Source organism: Phocoena sinus, chromosome 15 (assembly GCF_008692025.1).
Source record: "Phocoena sinus isolate mPhoSin1 chromosome 15, mPhoSin1.pri, whole genome shotgun sequence".
Taxonomy (NCBI): domain Eukaryota; kingdom Metazoa; phylum Chordata; class Mammalia; order Artiodactyla; family Phocoenidae; genus Phocoena; species Phocoena sinus.
Genome location: NC_045777.1, coordinates 23,842,440 through 23,852,104, shown reverse-complemented (window position 1 = coordinate 23,852,104; position 9,665 = coordinate 23,842,440). Strand labels below are relative to the sequence as shown.

General features: G+C 44.0%; 1 protein-coding gene across 5 annotated transcripts in view; it reads left to right on the top strand.

The window, feature by feature from the left end:
* Positions 1-1,910: 1,910 nt before the first annotated feature.
* The window catches only part of CEP250 (centrosomal protein 250), a 45,889-nt gene continuing 38,134 nt past the window's right edge, over positions 1,911-9,665 (top strand). For 3 of the 5 annotated variants that reach the window (XM_032605154.1, XM_032605155.1, XM_032605152.1), the window contains exons 1-2: positions 1,911-2,002; positions 9,249-9,544. In XM_032605154.1, coding sequence (XP_032461045.1) covers positions 9,359-9,544 — 186 coding nt within the window. In that variant the 5' untranslated portion in view covers positions 1,911-2,002; positions 9,249-9,358. The remainder of the gene's footprint in view (positions 2,003-9,248; positions 9,545-9,665) is intronic. The other 2 variants (XM_032605153.1, XM_032605157.1) reach the window with 2 other exon arrangements.

Sequence of the window (9,665 nt, the reverse complement as noted above, 5' to 3'; positions counted from 1 at the left end):
TCCACTTTCTTCTCTGGCCCAGACAAAATACCCAGTTGTACTACTTTATTATGTTTTAATACAATTTCCAACTTGCTGTTAATACATTGTATTATTATCCAATACTAGCACATAACAAATATTCCATAAATGTTTGTTGGATGAATGAGTAAATGAATAAGGGAATGAATGAACGAATTCCCTTTTACAAAAATCAAAGATTACTGTTTGTTTTAATCCTCTTTGCTTATTCTTCATGGTCTTAAAGTGTATTATGCAGTTTGTTGATAGATTTTATGTCATTAACCTTTGTAACACTGAGGCTGACTCCATTCATTCATTTCATGGATGCTTACTTAGCACCTACCCTGTGTCAGGCTCTGTGTTAAATGCTAAGAATAAGTCAGAGATAGCCTCCTATTCTCATGAAGCTTAAATTTTCAAGGGGGAGAAAGATAATAGGTAAACCAAAATAAGTAAGTAAAAAGTACTATGAAAAGAGTACTGCAATAGAAAATGATAGGGTATTACTTTACACAACATGATCAGGGAAGACCTAGCTGAGGAAGTACCATTTAAGTTGAGACCTGAAGGAGGGGAAGTTGTCAGGTAATCCAAGAGTTTGAGGTAAACTGGTTTAGGAGATGGCAAAGTATGCCATCTCCCTGAGGTTGCAGATGCCCTGAGGTTGGTGAAACATTCCAAATACTGTAGTGAACATTCTTGCACACAACCTATTGGGAGAATATTTCCCTGGGGTAGACTCCCACACAACTGAGTCTTTGCATCCTTTTGTCTGTCCAATGTCTGGGATGTTTCTTCTTCCCTCTCAGCATAGTTTGCCGTTAAGAATCACTGTCCTCCCCCCACCCCTCACTTACTTTCTCTTTTTCTCAGTAACTATTAAGAACTTGTTTTGTTCTTATAGGAGAAAAATACAAAGATACTCTTATCAAAGTGTTCTTTTCTCAGGTTCCCTTTGGCTGTGAATTGCCTGTTTCACTCCTGCTATCCATTCATACATCCATCTATTCACTCAGCACTTACTTAGCTCCTATTTTGTACTAAGCCTTGTGCTGGGTGCTAGAGATACACAGTCTTATACAGTGTTTCTCAAAATATGTTCCCAACGCATCGGGAATCACCCAAGGTATTTGCTTGAATGCAGAGTCCCGGGCTCCACGCCTGGTTTACTGACTCTCTAGTGGGGGAATCCGAGAGTCTGCACTTTAAGAAGTTCTCCAGTTTTGTTTTTTTTTAAATCCCAACTAAAACTTTAGACCCACTGAGTGGAGAAGAGAGGCAGGTGAATGAAAGTGCATTGATAATTTATGCACAAAACGCTATAAAAAACGCCTCTAGAGTCCTCTAGAGAAAATCAGGTTCACGCATAAAATTGGACAAACTGCGGTTCTCCGGACGGATGCAGGACATTCAGGCAAAGAAAACACCCTGTTCAAAGCCATGTGTGTTCAAATGTGAGTGTTGTGTTGCCTGAAGCCGTTTGGGGCTTCGGGGGTCTGAAGACGAAGTTGTATCCCGACGAAGCGCCCTTGTTAATTGTACTCGGGTTTGTAGGTGGAACAGTGCGCAGGCGCACCTAGAACCAGGTGACCACACACATGCGCAATGTGTAATCCCGAAGCCAAAAGGGGTATGATTGAGAGCAAGTTTTTTTCTGTTACTAAAACTTCCCTTACTCGAATCCAGCAAGCCTGGCTGTCCCCATTTCTGGCGAGGGAATCTTAATATCTCTTAATATTATCCTGTTTTTTCTTCTGGGCCACACTTTTAAGTCGGCTGCCAGTACTCAACATGGCGGAGGCCCCTAGGTGGCGCAGTCCGTCCTTAGGCGTGCTGCACGGAGGGGCGGGGGCCCTCCGAAAGGGCGGGAGTTTGAGGGGCGGGGCCTGCGCCCCAGCCCCTTGGTGGGACCCCGCCCCCGGCCGGGCCTTAGCTGCTGCTTCAGGCGCTGAGGCGCTGAGGAGCACCCGAGGAATCTGCGGGAGCCGAGCGTGGTGAGGTGGGGCCTCAAGGGCAGGCGGGAGGTGCCCGGGTTAACGGTCTGAGGCCCAGAGGCCGGCCCTCTTAGAGCGCCTTAGGGAATTCCCAGCGGCCGAGGCCCAGAGAGGGGCTGGGACCTGTCCTAGGCTGGTGTGTCCGCGTGCTGCTGCCGCCCACACTCTGCGCTCCAAGTCCGCGTAAAAAGGGATCTTCCCGAGCCTGGGGTTGTCCGATAAGGCGCTGCGCTCTCCTAAGCGTCCCGCTCCTGGCTCCCAGAATTTTGCGGCTCCCTCTGCCTTTGGGGCTTTGCATGTGATCTGTCCGAAAGTCCAGTCCTACTCGCCACCCTACTCTGGAACGCTCATTCTTCGGGACCCACCTTAAATAGCACTTCCTCGGAAACCTTTTCCAACCGCTTTCTGAAGGCGCAGTTAGCTCGCTGCTGGGTTTTTGCACTCATTGCACCGAGTTACTTTTCCTGCATCTCTTTTACAGCCGTGCACTTGTTGGGGCGTTATGCCTTGCCTTTTTTATCTGTATCCCAGGGTCTAGCACGTGATGATCATAATAATAGCTAATATTTATTGAACAGCCACAAAGGTGCTACGAAATGCATTACCTGTAAAGGCCCATTTAATCCTCAGAGCGATTCCCTAAGGTGGGTTCTATATCTTAACATTTTATGCGTGAAGAAGCTAAGGCACTCTTAGATCAATTTGCGTAGAGTCCCACAACTAATAAGTGAGTGGAGCCGGGATACGAATTCTAGGCTGTCGGTCCCCAGAGCATGTAATAATTCGTGGATTGCCTTTGGGTTTGGTAAATGTCTGTTGAATTGGTGTTTACATTAGGTCCATGAGTTATGGAGGCCAAGATTGTGATGCACATGAGAAGGCTTAGAAAGGAGAATTGATGTTCCCAAATGTACGGAGTGAGTTCATGAGGAACTAGAACCTGGTGCTAGCCCTTGTTCCTTCAGTCACGCTCTACCTTTCTTTGGTCCTTGTCCATCAGAGAGTCGAAGACTTAGACCTCATCATTTCACACCCTTTAGAAAGTGTCCCTCCCAGAGCTGTGATTTCATGTTTCATGATTTAGGGGGCAGCATTTTGTAATGGAAGGGTGTAGGGTTTCGAAGCAGATTGGGGTTGAGTATTTGCTCTGCCGCTGACCAGTTATACCCCTTCCGTGTTTTGAGCCTTAGTTTTCTTGTCCATAAAATGAAGGCAATAATTTCTTCTCAAAGTGTTTTTTATGAAGATTGCAAATAATTGTGAGAGAGTAAAGTGCTGTACAAACTACATGATCTGTTTCTTTTGGGTTTTTTTGTTTGTTTTTACCTTTTAGAAGATTATAGAACTGTCAGCATTTTGTAAGACCTTTGATATGGATCATGTTGCCTAATGTTCTTATATCCATTCATTTAGTCAAATATCTAATGAGTACCTGCTATATACCAGGCACTGTTTTAGGAGCTGAGAATACAGCAGTCAACAAAACAATATTCTTGCACTTGGGAAGTGTACATTGGGTTAGATACAGTACACATAATACTCAGATAGGGACAGATGAAGCATGGTAAGGTAAGTAGAAAAATACCAGGGACTTCTCTGGCAGCCCTGTAGTTAAGACTCCCTGCTTCCACTGCAGGGGGCATGGGTTCAATGCCTGGTTGGGGAACTAAGAGATCCTGCGTGCCGCATGGTGCGGCCAAAAAGAAAAAGAAAGAAAGAAAAGAAAAGAAAAATACCAGTTTGTGTGGAGGGGTGGTTGTATTTTATATTGGGTGGTTAAGGAACAACTTACTGAGAAGGGGACATTTGAACAGAGAAGGTGGCAAGGGAGCCAATCATGAGGGTAACTGGAAGAAGAGGCCCTGGATGAGTGTGTGGCTTGGTGTGTTCCAAGCATGTACAGCAAGGAGGGCTGTGTGGCTGGAGGGATGTGAGCAAAGGGGAGAGGAGTAAGAAATGGAATTAAAACAATTGGAGGCTGGGATCAAATAATTAGGACCAGGTAAGCCAATACAGTGATTGTGGTTTCTACTCTTGATTAGCCACTGGAGGGTTCTGAGTGACCGAATCTGTCACTGTTTTAATATTTATTTATTGCTTTATTTACTTATTTATGCCATACCATGTGGGATGTGGGATCTTAGTTCCCCAACCAGGGATGGAACCCATGCCCCCTACAGTGGAAGCTCGGAGTCTTAACCAATGGACAACCCAGGAAGTCCCTGTCACTGTTTTAAAAGGATCACTCTGACTATTCTGCTGAGAAAAAGCAAATTTTGAAAGCAAGGGTAGAAGCATTGCTACCACCTAGGAAGCTTTTGCAGTTATCCAGGTGTGTTAGTTATCAACTGCTATGCAAGAAATTACCCCAAAACTTAGAAGCTTGAAACAGCAGTCATTTATTATCTCATATAGTTGTGGGTCTGAAATCTGGGAGCAGCTCAGCTGGCTGTTTCTGGCTTAGGATCTCTCAGGAGATTGCAGTCAAACTGATGTCTGGTCTGCTCCCAAGATGTGGTTCCTTACCACTGGGCCTCTTCACAGGGCTGCCTGGGTGTCCTCAGGACACAGCAGAGAGAGTGGGGAGAGAGCAAGAGCTAGAGAGAGGGGAGGCCTTTTATGACCTTGTCTTGGAAGTCATTTCTACTTTATTCAGCTTCATTAACTTTATTCCAGATCATGCTCAAGGGGAGAGAGTTTAGGCTCCACCTCTTGAAGGGAGGAGTATCAAAGAATTTGTGGGCATACCTTAAAGCCAAGAGTGGCTTTGCTCAGGATGATGGTGGGGGTGGGTCAGAAGCGATAGGAACTGGTAGAGCCAACAGGATTTGCTGATGGATTGGTTATAGGCTGTGGGAGAATGGAGTCAGTATAACTGTAAGGCCCTTTGGGCTTGAGCAACCAGAAGGATGGAATTAGCACGTACTGAAATGGGGAAGATTGGAGGAACAGGAGTTCACTTTTGGATGAGTTAACTTTGAGATGCCTGTTAGACATCTATATGGAGAAGTTAAATAAATGTTTGGATTTAGTATAGGAGTGTGATGTGCCAGATGGGCTGGAGATGTAACACTGGGAGTCATGGGTGTATAGGTACAGTTTTAAGCCATGAAACTGGATGAGATTATTTAGAAAATGAATGTAGGTGGAGAGGAGGTCTGAAGCCTGAGCCCTGGGGCCTCCAACCTTGAGATGGTGGGGAGGAGCCAGCAGAGGAGACTAAAGGGAGAGAGGCCTTAGAGGTAGGAGGAGGATGGAGAGAGAGGCCCACATATGAGATTTATATAAGGAGCTGTGTGCTAATTTCTTTTTTTCTGGAATAAGAAACAAATTGTCTCTCCAGACAAATATATATATAGTTTCTTTTCTCAGGAAATAAAATATCTGTGCCCTCACGTGTTTTTTCTTTTTTGCTTTAAGTGACAAATTCTGTTTAATAATACCAGTTCTCCTCTTAGTCCTTGCAACATTTACACCTCTACTTCAAGTTTAGGTGGTGTTGCTGCTATTTTAAATTTATTTAAATACTCCTTTTGGAAGAATTTGGATGAGATGAGACAAAATATATAATTTATGTCACTCTTGTCTCACTCTTCACCCTAGGTTCAGAGGTCACTGCCCTTCCCAGTCTGGTTCCTAGCAAAAGTAGGAAGTCAGTCTTCCTCATTTCTGTATCACTGTGGCCAGTTACCTGATGCTAAGCTGGAATTCATGAGTGTTTACAGGATAAATTAACGTATAAAAGAAGTGAATCTTTTTCCTTTTCCTGTGGTAATGATAACATCTATTCAGTGGTTTACAGTTTACAGAGCAGACTGACATCCATTATTCTCATTGAATGCAATTCAGTCTGTTACCATTTGCCAGCTACTGACCTTTTCCTTTCCTGAGGGCCATTGAAACCTACCTTTCTTTTGGAGCTATGCTAGTTTATTTATTCTCTGGCTGATCTGACAGTGTGTTAATGAAAGGTGCTGAACTGTGTCTTGAGGAAGCTCAGAACTGAATCTCAATTTCAGAAAAATTCCTGGTGTAATTTTTCTCTGTTCCCTCCATCTTTTTATTCCTGTTTTTTTTTTTTTTTTTTTGGCGGGGTGGGGGCGTTAATCATAAAACAATTCAAGTCATTTTTTAAATAAACTTTATTCTTTAGAACAATTTTAGATTTACAGAACTTGCATAGTACAGCAAGTTCCTATATACCCTGCACCCAGTTTCCCCGTTAGTAACATCTTACATTAGTATGGTACATTTGCTACAATTTCGCATCATTTTTGAAGTAAATGGGGCATACCAATAAAATATGAACAAAATGAAGTTACTTAATCTCTGTAAGCCTCAGTTTCCTTATCTGTAAAATGAGAGGGTTGGACTAAATTTTTAAATAGCTCTAAAATTTTTAAATTATCTGCTAAAGTAAAATAATCATATAATTCTAATATAATTCCATTTTTTTACTGAGGTATTACTATCATTTTCTAAAATAATGTATACACATTAACAACAGCCTTATTCTAAAAGAGGATTTAGAGAATTCCCTGCCAGTCCAGTGGTTAGGACTCTTGAGCTTCCACTGCAGGGGGCGCAGATCAAACTAAGATGTTGCAAGCCACGAGGCATGGCCACAAATAAATAAATAAAAAGAATAAAAGAGGATTTAATAGAATTCCAGGAACTATGAGAGGGCTGCTTATATATTAGGTTTGTATAATATATATAAATATATGATTATAAATATATATAATATTATTATATTAGGTTGAATTACATGAAATTATTTTGTTAGGTTATAAAAAGGGCAGATATCGGCAATTTCATGGGGTTTAACCGAATGCTTTTGGGGGTAGGGATTCAAAGGAGTGTGAGGGAGCCTTTGGGGCCTCTGAGACTCTGCAAAAGCCTGGCCCATCCCTCACAGTGTTCGGGGAGAAAAGGCTCTTCAAGTCCCTTGAAGCATCTCAGAGCTACTCTTGTTGTTAGTCGTGTTGTCGGTAAGAGCTACTTCCCAGCAGGTTTGTGCCTCCAACCAGAAGAGAGAGATTGAGCCAGCATTTCACAGCTGTGGTGGAAAGGAAGGGCAGAAAGGGAGGACACTGGAAGTACTAACCCAGTTGATCAGCTAGGAAGAGGCATCCTGGAGTGTTGGTGCCACTATGCCTTTACTGGTGCCACTGTACTCTTCCTACTTTATGCCCTTTCCTTACTGTCTAGTACAAGCTCAGCAAACCCGGGTATCTGCAGTTGCCCAGGAGGTGATTAGTAAGCTGAGTTTTCCTCTGTAACTCTGTTATAAGAAAAACAATAGCACAAGTGCAATGACATGACAACTAAAATCTGCTATCGGTGTGAGGGAGAGGGCAGGGGCCTGAATCTAAGGTGAACTGGAGAGCATATGCCTTATCTAAAGGGGGCAGACACTGTTTCACTGCAGCCTATTGTCACCTTGTGGGAATGTGGGTCAGGGGTCACTAGATATGCTGATTATCCAAAGGAGCCAGAAATACGAATTTTTATATGTATTTTGCCAATGGTAAATGTTGGCACCTAACTTAAGTTCTTAAAAACCATCGTATAGGCCACACAATGATTGAAAAGAACCCGCAGGCTACATTTGTAACCTCTGGCCAAGGGTTTAGATCTGCCAGGAGTGAGGCCCACATGCATTTCTTCATTATGCATTGTTGACGAGCTACTAATGACCAAAATGAATTAGCTCCTGCCTTTGAGGAACTCACAAATTAGTGGAGAAGATAGACAAATAGTAGTGGTAAGATGTAACATAGACATCCTCTCTATACATTAAATATAAATTGATATATATTGTATATATGGCTATAAAACTGATAAATTATTCCTGGATACATCTGGGAGGACCTGATAGGACGTGGCATTAGAGCCAGGATGTAGAAGATCAACAGTTTGGTGCATTAAAGGGACATGGGGCCCCTGAAACTCCCACTGTATGTGCAAATGTTACATTGGCATTTGCTGTATATGCCATTTTCTTCAGATTATGAGACTGATGCTGCCAAGAAGGCAGCTCTAATAGACCATTTTCTTGATAGGTAGCTGGAAATACAGATACTCCTCAAACCTGATGATGGGTGTCTCAGGACTGATAAGATGAGAGAACTCTACCCCCCTCCTCTGCCCCCAGGTTATCGTGTGTTTTACAGGCCTAAGAAACTCAGAGGTCATGGAGCTGGGCACCCTCATTTTTGGATGAGGAGCCTGAGGAAGTGGCGTGCTCGAGGTCCTAGAGCCCATTAGAGACAGAACTTGGACTAGCACCCCAAACCCTTGATCATCTTGCCTTCCCGTCTCCTGGGTGTCTCTGAAGTCACTGGTTAGGCTGGCCTCCCTCACCTGCCCCCATTGCCCTGTGCTGGCCCATCTCCTGGTGGATGAGGAGGGTTTGCCATCCTGCTGAAGCTGGCTCCTTCTTCCCTCTGTTTTTTGGTTCCCCTGCCTGAAATGCCTGCTACTCTCTGTCAGAGAGTCAGATTGCTTGTATTCAAATCCCTAGTCAACCAAATGCCAACTGTATGAACTAGGACAAATTGTTTAACCTTTCTGATTTCTCAGCTAAGGCTTAGCCTTCGTAAGCCTCAGTTTCCTCATCCATGTGTAAAGTTAAAATAGTACCAATGCTGAAGTATGATAGGAAAGCACTGGAAGGTTTCAAGATTCTTGTGATGCCAAAATGACATGGTATGTGTAAAGCACTTCAAGTGACTGACCCATAGAAACACTTAACAAGTATTAATTCTGATGATGATGATTCACACTGTTCACAGCCCCACAGGTTGGGTTAAATGTCCTTCTTTTGTCTTCCCATAGTATCCTGTGATGTCTCTGTTATTACTGCACAGACCACGTTGTATTGTAATTGTGTCCATCTCCCCTGCTAGCCTAAAATCACCTTCAGTGATTCATTCAGCAGATGTTTATTAGGCACTGTGCCAGGCACTAGGGATGCAATGGTAAACTAGGAGCTCTTGGTCGAGTGCAGAGTTACAAAAGTCATGCCAAGAAACACTAGTCCTGTGAACTTGTGTCATGGTCCAATAAATTTGGGAAATGATGCTCATCACGTCCCCCCCCCCTTTAGAGATTAGGTCCATCTTAGTATTTGAAAAGCTTTGAGGAGTACTGTACTTTGTCCAACCCAATTTTACAGAACTTAATGAGTATTTGCTGAATAAATTTGAGTCATCTAGGGAGTTCTTTCAACTCCACTGTGTGCTTTAGTCCCCAGCTCAAGAGGAGGTCCAAGGGACACAGCAATGATTAGAGAGCCTGCTGGGAGCGAACAGCCTCTGGCTGCATAGGGACCTGTGGACTTACTGTCTGGTGCCCCCATGGAGACAGGGGGCCCTGGGTTGAACAATATGAAGCCCCGGTCACTGCAGCTGGTGCTGGAGGAGCAAGTGCTGGCGCTACAGCAGCAGATGGCAGAGAACCAAGCAGCTTCCTGGCGGAAGCTGAAGAGTTCCCAGGAGGCTCAGCAAAGGCAAGCAACCCTCGTGAAGAAGCTGCAGGCCAAGGTGAGGCAGCTGCCCTTTCAGGAAGGGGAAGGAGGAGAACACTTGGGGCTGGGGACTGAAGCGGGATGAGGTTTGCAGAAGATGGAGCCACGTGGTGGGAATGTCCTAAACAGCTCTCCTT